We start from the raw sequence: 14704 nt of genomic DNA, 5'->3' as shown, positions 1-14704 counted from the left end.
TGTCAACCAAAGCTAGTTGTTTTTCTCTGTGAGGTCACCTTCCTGACAACCAAAGCTTGTTGTTTCTCTCTGTAAGGTCACCTTCCTGACAACCAAAGCTAGTTGTTTCTCTCTGTGAGGTCACCTTCCTGACAACCAAAGCTAGTTGTTTCTCTCTGTGAGGTCACCTTCCTGACAACCAAAGCTAGTTGTTTCTCTCTGTGAGGTCACCTTCCTGACAACCAAAGCTAGTTGTTTCTCTCTGTGAGGTCAACTTCCTGACAACCAAAGCTAGTTGTTTCTCTATGTGAGGTCACCTTCCTGACAACCAAAGCTTGTTGTTTCTCTCTGTGAGGTCACCTTCCTGTCAACCAAAGCTAGTTGTTTTTCTCTGTGAGGTCACCTTCCTGACAACCAAAGCTTGTTGTTTCTCTCTGTAAGGTCACCTTCCTGACAACCAAAGCTAGTTGTTTCTCTCTGTGAGGTCACCTTCCTGACAACCAAAGCTAGTTGTTTCTCTCTGTAAGGTCACCTTCCTGACAACCAAAGCTTGTTGTTTCTCTCTGTGAGGTCACCTTCCTGACAACCAAAGCTAGTTGTTTCTCTCTGTGAGGTGACCTTCCTGACAACCAAAGCTAGTTGTTTCTCTCTGTGAGGTAACCTTCCTGACAACGTAAGCTTGTTGTTTCTCTCTGTGAGGTCACCTTCCTGACAACCAAAGCTAGTTGTTTCTCTCTGTGAGGTGACCTTCCTGACAACCAAAGCTAGTTGTTTCTCTCTGTGAGGTAACCTTCCTGACAACGTAAGCTTGTTGTTTCTCTCTGTGAGGTCACCTTCCTGACAACCAAAGCTAGTTGTTTCTCTCTGTGAGGTCACCTTCCTGACAACCAAAGCTAGTTGTTTCTCTCTGTGAGGTCAACTTCCTGACAACCAAAGCTAGTTGTTTCTCTATGTGAGGTCACCTTCCTGACAACCAAAGCTTGTTGTTTCTCTCTGTGAGGTCACCTTCCTGTCAACCAAAGCTAGTTGTTTTTCTCTGTGAGGTCACCTTCCTGACAACCAAAGCTTGTTGTTTCTCTCTGTAAGGTCACCTTCCTGACAACCAAAGCTAGTTGTTTCTCTCTGTGAGGTCACCTTCCTGACAACCAAAGCTAGTTGTTTCTCTCTGTAAGGTCACCTTCCTGACAACCAAAGCTTGTTGTTTCTCTCTGTGAGGTCACCTTCCTGACAACCAAAGCTAGTTGTTTCTCTCTGTGAGGTGACCTTCCTGACAACCAAAGCTAGTTGTTTCTCTCTGTGAGGTAACCTTCCTGACAACGTAAGCTTGTTGTTTCTCTCTGTGAGGTCACCTTCCTGACAACCAAAGCTAGTTGTTTCTCTCTGTGAGGTGACCTTCCTGACAACCAAAGCTAGTTGTTTCTCTCTGTGAGGTAACCTTCCTGACAACGTAAGCTTGTTGTTTCTCTCTGTGAGGTCACCTTCCTGACAACCAAAGCTAGTTGTTTCTCTCTGTGAGGTCACCTTCCTGACAACCAAAGCTTGTTGTTTCTCTCTGTGAGGTCACCTTCCTGACAACCAAAGCTGTGATGACACCTGGATGTGAGTCAGTGCTTTTTACAAGACTATTCTCTCTGTGATGACACCTGGATGTGAGTCAGCTAGTGCTTTTTACAAGACTATTCTCTCTGTGATGACACCTGGATGTGAGTCAGCTAGTGCTTTTTACAAGACTATTCTCTCTGTGATGTCACCTGGATGTGAGTCAGCTAGTGCTTTTAGACTATTCTCTCTGTGATGACACCTGGATGTGAGGCAGTGCTTTTTACAAGACTATTCTCTCTGTGATGTCACCTGGATGTGAGTCAGTGCTTTTAGACAATTATCTCTGTGATGACACCTGGATGTGAGTCAGCTAGTGCTTTTTACAAGACTATTCTCTCTGTGATGTCACCTGGATGTGAGTCAGCTAGTGCTTTTAGACTATTCTCTCTGTGATGACACCTGGATGTGAGGCAGTGCTTTTTACAAGACTATTCTCTCTGTGATGTCACCTGGATGTGAGTCAGTGCTTTTAGACAATTATCTCTGTGATGACACCTGGATGTGAGTCAGCTAGTGCTTTTTACAAGACTATTCTCTCTGTGATGACACCTGGATGTGAGTCAGCTTTTAGACCATTATCTCTGTGATGACACCTGGATGTGAGTCAGCTAGTGCTTTTAGACTATTCTCTCTGTGATGACACCTGGATGTGAGTCAGCTAGTGCTTTTTACAAGACTATTCTCTCTGTGATGTCACCTGGATGTGAGTCAGTGCTTTTAGACCATTATCTCTGTGATGACACCTGGATGTGAGTCAGCTAGTGCTTTTTACAAGACTATGCTCTCTGTGATGACACCTGGATGTGAGTCAGTGCTTTTAGACTATTCTCTCTGTGATGTCACCTGGATGTGAGTCAGCTTTTAGACTATTATCTCTGTGATGTCACCTGGATGTGAGTCAGTGCTTTTAGACCATTATCTCTGTGATGACACCTTGATGTGAGTCAGCTAGTGCTTTTTACAAGACTATTCTCTCTGTGATGACACCTGGATGTGAGTCAGTGCTTTTTACAAGACTATTCTCTCTGTGATGACACCTGGATGTGAGTCAGTGCTTTTAGACTATTCTCTCTGTGATGACACCTGGATGTGAGACAGTGCTTTTAGACTATTCTCTCTGTGATGACACCTGGATGTGAGTCAGCTAGTGCTTTTTACAAGACTATTCTCTCTGTGATGACACCTGGATGTGAGTCAGCTTTTAGACTATTCTCTCTGTGATGACACCTGGATGTGAGTCAGTGCTTTTTACAAGACTATTCTCTCTGTGATGTCACCTGGATGTGAGTCAGCTAGTGCTTTTTACAAGACTATTCTCTCTGTGATGACACCTGGATGTGAGTCAGCTTTTAGACTATTCTCTCTGTGATGTCACCTGGATGTGAGTCAGTGCTTTTTACAAGACTATTCTCTCTGTGATGTCACCTGGATGTGAGTCAGTGCTTTTTACAAGACTATTCTCTCTGTGATGACACCTGCATGTGAGTCAGCTAGTGCTTTTTACAAGACTATTCTCTCTGTGATGACACCTGGATGTGAGTCAGCTAGTGCTTTTTACAAGACTATTCTCTCTGTGATGACACCTGGATGTGAGTCAGTGCTTTTTACAAGACTATTCTCTCTGTGATGTCACCTGGATGTGAGTCAGCTAGTGCTTTTAGACTATTCTCTCTGTGATGACACCTGGATGTGAGGCAGTGCTTTTTACAAGACTATTCTCTCTGTGATGTCACCTGGATGTGAGTCAGTGCTTTTTACAAGACTATTCTCTCTGTGATGTCACCTGGATGTGAGTCAGTGCTTTTTACAAGACTATTCTCTCTGTGACGTCACCTGCCTGCAGTCTCAGTCAGCCTCTTCAACAGCCAACAGTTTGAATGACTGAGTCAATGATTTGGTTTAGTTGGAAAGGCTACTGTGTAACAGAGGTGGTTTCTTGAAACACGCCCCCACGTGATGACAAGTAACCTGGTCTGAGACATGATGACATGTATTGGGTACACGAGGCTTAAGCTCAGCGGGCTAAAACAGCCATTTGCAGTGCAGGAGATCTGGGTTCAAACCAGGGTCTCATATTGAATCCGGTGTAGACTGGTAGAACTAATCAATGGGTTTCATATTGAATCTGGTGTAGACTGGTAGAACTAATCAATGGGTTTCATATTGAATCTGGTGTAGACTGGTAGAACTAATCAATGGGTTTCATATTGAATCTGGTGTAGACTGGTAGAACTAATCAATGGGTCTCATATTGAATCTGGTGTAGACTGGTAGAACTAATCAATGGGTTTCATATTGAATCTGGTGTAGACTGGTAGAACTAATCAATGGGTCTCATATTGAATCTGGTGTAGACTGGTAGAACTAATCAATGGGTTTCATATTGAATCTGGTGTAGACTGGTAGAACTAATCAATGGGTCTCATATTGAATCTGGTGTAGACTGGTAGAACTCATCAATGGGTGTCATATTGAATCTGGTGTAGACTGGTAGAACTAATCAATGGGTTTCATATTGAATCTGGTGTAGACTGGTAGAACTAATCAATGGGTCTCATATTGAATCTGGTGTAGACTGGTAGAACTAATCAATGGGTTTCATATTGAATCTGGTGTAGACTGGTAGAACTAATCAATGGGTTTCATATTGAATCTGGTGTAGACTGGTAGAACTAATCAATGGGTCTCATATTGAATCTGGTGTAGACTGGTAGAACTAATCAAATGGTTTCATATTGAATCTGGTGTAGACTGGTAGAACTAATCAATGGGTCTCATATTGAATCTGGTGTAGACTGGTAGAACTAATCAATGGGTCTCATATTGAATCTGGTGTAGACTGGTAGAACTAATCAAATGGTTTCATATTGAATCTGGTGTAGACTGGTAGAACTAATCAATGGGTTTCATATTGAATCTGGTGTAGACTGGTAGAACTAATCCAAGGGTTTCATATTGAATCTGGTGTAGACTGGTAGAACTAATCCAAGGGTTTCATATTGAATCTGGTGTAGACTGGTAGAACTAATCCAAGGGTTTCATATTGAATCTGGTGTAGACTGGTAGAACTAATCCAAGGGTTTCATATTGAATCTGGTGTAGACTGGTAGAACTAATCAATGGGTTTCATATTGAATCTGGTGTAGACTGGTAGAACTAATCCAAGGGTTTCATATTGAATCTGGTGTAGACTGGTAGAACTAATCCAAGGGTTTCATATTGAATCTGGTGTAGACTGGTAGAACTAATCCAAGGGTTTCATATTGAATCTGGTGTAGACTGGTAGAACTAATCCAAGGGTTTCATATTGAATCTGGTGTAGACTGGTAGAACTAATCCAAGGGTTTCATATTGAATCTGGTGTAGACTGGTAGAACACATCAAAGAGTAACTTGGATGTGAGATTGATACAGCTCTCAGACTGACCCTTTCTCTCTCTTTCTGTCTCCCCTTCCTCTATCTCTCTCTGTCTCCCCCTCCTCTGTATTTCTGTCTCTCTGTGTCCCACTCCTCTCTGTCTCCCCCTCTCTCTTCCTCCAGTCTCTCTGAGCGTCCGTCCCAACCGATCTCAGTTCTTTGAATATGAGTCTTTAACTGTGAGCTGTGAGGTTCAGGGGAGCTCTGCTGGATGGACACTGAAGAGATACACATCGACTGGGAAGCTTTCAGCTTGTGGAAGCGACTGGGGAAAACAGCAAGGTTCTTCATGCATCGTGTCACTAATACTATCAGACAGTGGAGTGTACTGGTGTGAGTCTGGGTCTGGAGGACACAGCACTGCTGTCAACATCACAGTACACGGTGTGTCCACAAATCTACTGATATTATAGTGTTTAGTGTTTAATCTGGTTTCAGATAGCTGATGTTATGTTTATATATGATGTTTATATATTATATACAGCTGGGGCTGTGATCCTGGAGAGACCTGTTTATATATGATGATTATATATTATATACACCTGGAGCTGTGGTCCTGGAGAGACCTGTTTATATATGATGTTTATATATTATATACAGCTGGGGCTGTGATCCTGGAGAGACCTGTTTATATATGATGTTTATATATTATATACAGCTGGGGCTGTGATCCTGGAGAGACCTGTTTATATATGTTTATATATTATATACAGCTGGAGGTGTGATCCTGGAGAGACCTGTTTATATATGATGTTTGTATATTATATACAGCTGGAGGTGTGATCCTGGAGAGCCCTGCCCTTCCTGTGACTGAGGGAGATTCTGTGACTCTGCGCTGCAGATATCAGGGAACTCCCTCTGACCTCACAGCCGATTTCTACAAAGATGGATCCCTCGTCAGGACCGAGACTACGGGAGAGATGACCATCCCTGCAGTATCCAGGTCAGACGAAGGACTCTACAAGTGTTCCAACTCTGAAGGAGAATCACCGGAGAGACGGATGACTCTGACAGGTGTGAATTAAATCCCTCTTTGTACCATTAAGTTGATGCCTACGGTAAATACATCTATTAAACCTACGGTAAATACATCCATTAAACCTATGGTAAATACATCCATTAATTTGAAAACTACGGTAAATACATCCATTAAACCTACGGTAAATACATCCATTAAACCTACGGTAAATACATCCATTAAGTTGAAACCTACGGTAAATACATCCATTAAGTTGAAACCTACGGTAAATACATCCATTAAACCTACGGTAAATACATCCATTAAAGCTACGGTAAATACATCCATTAAACCTACGGTAAATACATCCATTAAACCTACGGTAAATACATCCATTAAACGTACGGTAAATACATCCATTAAGTTGAAACCTACGGTAAATACATCCATTAAACCTACGGTAAATACATCCATTAAGTTGAAACCTACGGTAAATACATCCATTAAACCTACGGTAAATACATCCATTAAACCTACGGTAAATACATCCATTAAAGCTACGGTAAATACATCCATTAAAGCTACGGTAAATACATCCATTAAACCTACGGTAAATACATCCATTAAACCTACGGTAAATACATCCATTAAACCTACGGTAAATACATCCATTAAGTTGAAACCTACGGTAAATACATCCATTAAACCTACGGTAAATACATCCATTATACCTACGGTAAATACATCCATTAAACCTATGGTAAATACATCCATTAAACCTACGGTAAATACATCCATTAAACCTACGGTAAATACATCCATTAAACCTACGGTAAATACATCCATTAAACCTACGGTAAATACATCCATTAAACCTACGGTAAATACATCCATTAAACCTACGGTAATAACATCCATTAAACCTACGGTAAATACATCCATTAAGTTGAAACCTACGGTAAATACATCCATTAAGCCTACGGTAAATACATCCATTAAACCTACGGTAAATACATCCATTAAACCTACGGTAAATACATCCATTAAGTTGAAACCTACGGTAAATACATCCATTAAGTTGAAACCTACAGTAAATACATCCATTAAGTTGAAACCTACGGTAAATACATCCATTAAGTTTAAACCTACGGTAAATACATCCATTAAACCTACGGTAAATACATCCATTAAGTTGAAACCTACGGTAAATACATCCATTAACCCTACGGTAAATACATCCATTAAACCTACGGTAAATACATCCATTAAAACTACGGTAAATACATCCATTAAGTTGAAACTTACGGTAAATACATCCATTAAACCTACGGTAAATACATCCATTAAACCTACGGTAAATACATCCATTAAGTTGAAACCTACGGTAAATACATCCATTAAACCTACGGTAAATACATCCATTAAACCTACGGTAAATACATCCATTAAGTTGAAACCTACGGTAAATACATCCATTGAACCTACAGTAAATACATCCATTAAACCTACGGTAAATACATCCATTAAACCTACGGTAAATACATCCATTAAACCTACGGTAAATACATCCATTAAACCTACGGTAAATACATCCATTAAGTTGAAACCTACGGTAAATACATCCATTAAACCTACAGTAAATACATCCATTAAGTTTAAACCTACGGTAAATACATCCATTAAGTTGAAACCTACGGTAAATACATCCATTAAGTTGAAACCTACGGTAAATACATCCATTAAACCTACGGTAAATACACCCATTAAACCTACGGTAAATACACCCATTAAACCTACGGTAAATACATCCATTAAACCTATGGTAAATACATCCATTAAACCTACGGTAAATACATCCATTAAACCTACGGTAAATACACCCATTAAACCTACGGTAAATACATCCATTAAACCTACGGTAAATACATCCATTAAACCTACGGTAAATACATCCATTAAACCTACGGTAAATACATCCATTAAACCTACGGTAAATACATCCATTAAGTTGAAACCTACGGTAAATACATCCATTAAACCTACGGTAAATACATCCATTAAACCTACGGTAAATACATCCATTAAACCTACGGTAAATACATCCATTAAACCTACGGTAAATACATCCATTAAGTTGAAACCTACGGTAAATACATCCATTAAACCTACGGTAAATACATCCATTAAACCTACGGTAAATACATCCATTAAACCTACGGTAAATACATCCATTAAACCTACGGTAAATACATCCATTAAGTTGAAACCTACGGTAAATACATCCATTAAACCTACGGTAAATACATCCATTAAACCTACGGTAAATACATCCATTAAGTTGAAACCTACGGTAAATACATCCATTAAGTTTAAACCTACAGTAAATACATCCATTAAGTTGAAACCTACGGTAAATACATCCATTAAGTTTAAACCTACAGTAAATACATCCATTAAGTTGAAACCTACGGTAAATACATCCATTAAACCTACGGTAAATACATCCATTAAACCTACGGTAAATACATCCATTAAGTTTAAAGCTACGGTAAATACATCCATTAAACCTACGGTAAATACATCCATTAAGTTTAAAGCTACGGTAAATACATCCATTAAACCTACGGTAAATACATCCATTAAGTTTAAACCTACGGTAAATACATCCATTAAACCTACGGTAAATACATCCATTAAACCTACGGTAAATACATCCATTAAGTTTAAAGCTACGGTAAATACATCCATTAAACCTACGGTAAATACATCCATTAAACCTACGGTAAATACATCCATTAAACCTACGGTAAATACATCCATTAAACCTACGGTAAATACATCCATTAAACCTACGGTAAATACATCCATTAAACCTACAGTAAATACATCCATTAAACCTACGGTAAATACATCCATTAAGTTGAAACCTACGGTAAATACATCCATTAAACCTACAGTAAATACATCCATTAAACCTACGGTAAATACATCCATTAAACCTACAGTAAATACATCCATTAAACCTACGGTAAATACATCCATTAAACCTACGGTAAATACATCCATTAACCCTACGGTAAATACATCCATTAAGTTGAAACCTACGGTAAATACATCCATTAAACCTACGGTAAATACATCCATTAAGTTTAAAGCTACGGTAAATACATCCATTAAACCTACGGTAAATACATCCATTAAACCTACAGTAAATACATCCATTAAACCTACGGTAAATACATCCATTAAACCTACGGTAAATACATCCATTAAACCTACGGTAAATACATCCATTAAACCTACGGTAAATACATCCATTAAACCTACGGTAAATACATCCATTAACCCTACGGTAAATACATCCATTAAGTTGAAACCTACGGTAAATACATCCATTAAACCTACGGTAAATACATCCATTAAGTTTAAACCTACGGTAAATACATCCATTAAACCTAGGGTAAATACATCCATTAAACCTACGGTAAATACATCCATTAAACCTACGGTAAATACATCCATTAAACCTACGGTAAATACATCCATTAAACCTACGGTAAATACATCCATTAAACCTACGGTAAATACATCCATTAAGTTGAAACCTACGGTAAATACATCCATTAAACCTACGGTAAATACATCCATTAAACCTACGGTAAATACATCCATTAAACCTACGGTAAATACATCCATTAAGTTTAAACCTACAGTAAATACATCCATTAAACCTACGGTAAATACATCCATTAAACCTACGGTAAATACATCCATTAAACCTACGGTAAATACATCCATTAAACCTATGGTAAATACATCCATTAAACCTACGGTAAATACATCCATTAAACCTACGGTAAATACATCCATTAAACCTACGGTAAATACATCCATTAAACCTACAGTAAATACATCCATTAAACCTACGGTAAATACATCCATTAAACCTACGGTAAATACATCCATTAAACCTACGGTAAATACATCCATTAAACCTACGGTAAATACATCCATTAAACCTACGGTAAATACATCCATTAAACCTACGGTAAATACATCCATTAAACCTACGGTAAATACACCCATTAAACCTACGGTAAATTCATCCATTAAACCTACGGTAAATACATCCATTAAACCTACGGTAAATACATCCATTAAACCTACGGTAAATACATCCATTAAACCTACGGTAAATACATCCATTAAACCTACGGTAAATACATCCATTAAACCTACGGTAAATACATCCATTAACCCTACGGTAAATACATCCATTAAGTTGAAACCTACGGTAAATACATCCATTAAGTTTAAACCTACGGTAAATACATCCATTAAACCTACGGTAAATACATCCATTAAACCTACGGTAAATACATCCATTAAACCTACGGTAAATACATCCATTAAACCTACGGTAAATACATCCATTAAACCTACGGTAAATACATCCATTAAACCTACAGTAAATACATCCATTAAACCTACGGTAAATACATCCATTAAACCTACGGTAAATACATCCATTAAACCTACGGTAAATACATCCATTAAACCTACGGTAAATACATCCATTAAACCTACGGTAAATACATCCATTAAACCTACGGTAAATACATCCATTAAACCTACGGTAAATACATCCATTAAACCTACGGTAAATACATCCATTAAACCTACGGTAAATACATCCATTAAACCTACGGTAAATACATCCATTAAACCTACGGTAAATACATCCATTAAACCTACGGTAAATACATCCATTAAACCTACGGTAAATACATCCATTAAACCTACAGTAAATACATCCATTAAACCTACGGTAAATACATCCATTAAACCTACGGTAAATACATCCATTAAACCTACAGTAAATACATCCATTAAACCTACGGTAAATACATCCATTAAACCTACGGTAAATACATCCATTAAACCTACGGTAAATACATCCATTAAACCTACGGTAAATACATCCATTAAACCTACGGTAAATACATCCATTAAACCTACGGTAAATACATCCATTAAACCTACGGTAAATACATCCATTAACCCTACGGTAAATACATCCATTAAGTTGAAACCTACGGTAAATACATCCATTAAGTTTAAACCTACGGTAAATACATCCATTAAACCTACGGTAAATACATCCACGGTAAATACATCCATTAAACCTACGGTAAATACATCCATTAAACCTACGGTAAATACATCCATTAAACCTACGGTAAATACATCCATTAAACCTACGGTAAATACATCCATTAAACCTACGGTAAATACATCCATTAAACCTACGGTAAATACATCCATTAAACCTACGGTAAATACATCCATTAAACCTACGGTAAATACATCCATTAAACCTACGGTAAATACATCCATTAAACCTACGGTAAATACATCCATTAAACCTACAGTAAATACATCCATTAAACCTACGGTAAATACATCCATTAAACCTACGGTAAATACATCCATTAAACCTACGGTAAATACATCCATTAAACCTATGGTAAATACATCCATTAAACCTACGGTAAATACATCCATTAAACCTACGGTAAATACATCCATTAAACCTACGGTAAATACATCCATTAAACCTACGGTAAATACATCCATTAAACCTACGGTAAATACATCCATTAAACCTACGGTAAATACATCCATTAAACCTACAGTAAATACATCCATTAAACCTACGGTAAATACATCCATTAAACCTACGGTAAATACATCCATTAAGTTTAAACCTACGGTAAATACATCCATTAAACCTACGGTAAATACATCCATTAAACCTACGGTAAATACATCCATTAAGTTGTATTTTGCAGTAACAAATATATTCATTTCAGGGGGAAAAAATCCTTCAGTTAAAATGTGTGTATTAGTGTGTATGAAAGATTTTGTCAACTTTCTCCCCTGTCTCCAACCCCAAGACCCCACTACAGTGCCGGTGTTGTCCATGTCTCTGCCCAGGCTGCTGGGTAGTCTACTGGTGGTGTGTCCCTACCTGCTGGTGACCGTCATACTGCTGGTGAAAGGCAACAGACGTAGGGCTCAAGGTAAGAACCTGAGTTCATACATTCCACTGGCTCCAACAACCTGTTGTCCAAATACATTATAACGGGGTCACGACGCTGAACCATGTCTTAGTGTTGATTACTGTATCTCTGATTGAACCATGTTGTTATGTGTTGATAACTGTAGCTCTGATTGATCCATGATTTAAAGAGTTGACAACTAGCTCTGATTGAACCATGTCTTAGTGTTGATTACTGTAGCTCTGATTGAACCATGATTTAGTGTTGATCACTGTATCTCTGACTGAACCATGTCTTAGTGTTGATAACTGTATCTCTGATTGAACCATGTTGTAATGTGTTGATTACTGTAGCTCTGATTGAACCATGATTTAAAGAGTTGACAACTAGCTCTGATTGAACCGTGATTTAAAGAGTTGACAACTAGCTCTGATTGAACCATGTAATGTGTTGATAACTAGCTCTGATTGAACCGTGATTTAAAGAGTTGACAACTAGCTCTGATTGAACCATGATTTAAAGAGTTGACAACTAGCTTGACAAGTAGCTCTGATTGAACCATGTTGTAATGTGTTGATAACTAGCTCTGATTGAACCATGTTGTAAAGTGTTGATAACTGTATCTCTGATTGAACCATGTTGTAATGTGTTGATAACTGTATCTCTGATTGAACCATGTTGTAAAGTGTTGATAACTGTAGCTCTGATTGAACCATGTTGTAATGTGTTGATAACTGTAGCTCTGATTGAACCATGTTGTAAAGTGTTGATAACTGTAGCTCTGATTGAACCATGTTTAAAGTGTTGATAACTGTATCTCTGATTGAACCATGTTGTAATGTGTTGATAACTGTATCTCTGATTAAACCATGTTGTAAAGTGTTGATAACTGTATCTCTGATTGAACCATGTTAAAGTGTTGATAACTGGAGCTCTGATTGAACCATGTTGATTGACAGGTGACTAACCCTACTGATTCTATGTAATACTGTATATCTCTTAGTAACTAAACACATACTACATTACCACAGTATTTCTGTGTGATTGACAGGGGTTAAACCCTACTGATTCTATGTAATACTGTATATCTCTAAGTAACTAACCACAGTATTTCTGTGTAATTAACAGGGGTTAAACCCTACTGATTCTATGTAATACTGTATATCTCTAAGTAACTAAACACATACTACATTACTACAGTATTTCTGTGTGATTGACAGGGGTTAAACCCTACTGATTCGATGAAATACTGTATATCTCTAAATAACTAAACACAGTATTTCCGTGTGATTGACAGGTGACCGTTTTGAAGAACAGTGAGGCTGAGAAACACCTGATCACCATGACAACACTCAGAATGGAACACACAACATTCTAATTCTGGACCTGTTATTTACACCCAAAACATTTATTCTTCTCCTGGCCCATAGTGGCATTTAAAAAATAAAATGAAACGATTTATTTAACTGCTTTGATGTATTTGTCTTATTTTAAGGTGTTTCAATATATGTTGTGTTGTATAATTCATTCAGCAGCAGTCCTTTTAAATGGGTAATCTGCAGATCAAAAATACAATACCACCCAGCCACTGTTTTGGTAAACAGCTGTGTAACCTATACAGCCGACGTGTGTTTTTGTTCATGACATTGATATGACTACGACTATCTGAGAATATAACTGATTGATTTGAATATACAAGTAATATAGGCCTCGTGTTTTTTATTTTTCAATTTAACATCTAGATACTATCTGACATTTTGTAACATAAATGAATTTCCTCATTCCTTTCTCCGTGCTTCCAAAACCAACTAAACTCACGGTGAAACAAAGTGAAAGTAACTTTTGTTTTGTTTCACTCTTCTACTTGCCGTCTTTCCTTGAACACGTTTGTGTCGCATTTAATTGTTATGTTGGTCCTAGATTATGTTCCTATGAGACTTTTGGGCTTTTCTTCCCGGGTTTACTGACTGGAACTCAGTTTTAATTTCCTATTACAAACAGCTTTCAGCAACAATATTTACATTTTAAAAAACATGTGAAATGAAGACGTCAGCAGCTTGTTGTTTCGGGGGAATTATTCTGTGCATCGGCCTTTCGTTGAGAGCAGCAGGTAGGTTTAAACTTTAATTATAGTTTTTAATTCCGATACCAGAGAAATGTTATTCAAAAACCGGCACTTGTTTTTATCAAACCCTCCCGTTGATTTTCGGCCCCATCGTCAAAAAGACAGAACGACATGTTTTTTATTTCCTTGCGCTCACAACGTAAGTACATACTCTGTCCAGCGTCATGTCTGGAGACCATTCCAAGGCGACAGGTGTCGTTGACAACAAACCTTGGTTACATTCCAAACACTTAACAGACACACCTTCACATCTGATGACGTTTCATGACGTCTGACGAGTTTACACTTACAAGGGGAGGGAGGAAGGAGAAGGCCTATTCTGTTTACAAATTTACGAAGAAGACTGAAAAGTTGTATTTTTTATGTATACAGTAACTAAGATGCTGTGTTACAGGTCTGCTCTGACTGTACACGATTATTGCTCTATTTAGTTAACATATTTCCAAGTGAAAAAGGTCTTAGGAACGTGTATTTGTAAAACCTTTTTTATTCCATTTTTTGGGTGATCAGTTTTCATATGCAATTAAAATAGTAGGTACCCTTTAATTTAAATTATTATTT

General features: G+C 37.8%; 1 protein-coding gene across 1 annotated transcript; it reads left to right on the top strand.

The window, feature by feature from the left end:
- The first annotated feature begins 1565 nt into the window (after window positions 1-1565).
- LOC139424170 (Fc receptor-like protein 5) lies at window positions 1566-13433 on the top strand. Its single transcript, XM_071175853.1, has 5 exons — window positions 1566-1578; window positions 5122-5382; window positions 5770-6012; window positions 11914-12039; window positions 13316-13433. Exons 1-5 carry the CDS (start codon window positions 1566-1568, stop codon window positions 13336-13338), a joined length of 666 nt encoding a protein of 221 aa, XP_071031954.1. The 3' UTR covers window positions 13339-13433.
- The last annotated feature ends 1271 nt before the right edge of the window (window positions 13434-14704 follow it).

Source organism: Oncorhynchus clarkii, chromosome 13 (assembly GCF_045791955.1).
Source record: "Oncorhynchus clarkii lewisi isolate Uvic-CL-2024 chromosome 13, UVic_Ocla_1.0, whole genome shotgun sequence".
In the NCBI taxonomy this organism is placed as follows: domain Eukaryota; kingdom Metazoa; phylum Chordata; class Actinopteri; order Salmoniformes; family Salmonidae; genus Oncorhynchus; species Oncorhynchus clarkii.
The sequence above is the reverse complement of the archived record's forward strand: the minus strand, read 5'-3'. Positions and strand labels throughout refer to the sequence as shown.

What these genes read in the sequence shown, in the direction of transcription:
- LOC139424170 (XM_071175853.1), top strand. An exon ending in TGTCAACATCACAGTACACG is followed by an intron (nt 5,383 to 5,769) that starts GTGTGTCCACAA and finishes TATTATATACAG; the next exon opens with CTGGAGGTGTGATCCTGGAG. An exon ending in CAACAGACGTAGGGCTCAAG is followed by an intron (nt 12,040 to 13,315) that starts GTAAGAACCTGA and finishes TGTGATTGACAG; the next exon opens with GTGACCGTTTTGAAGAACAG.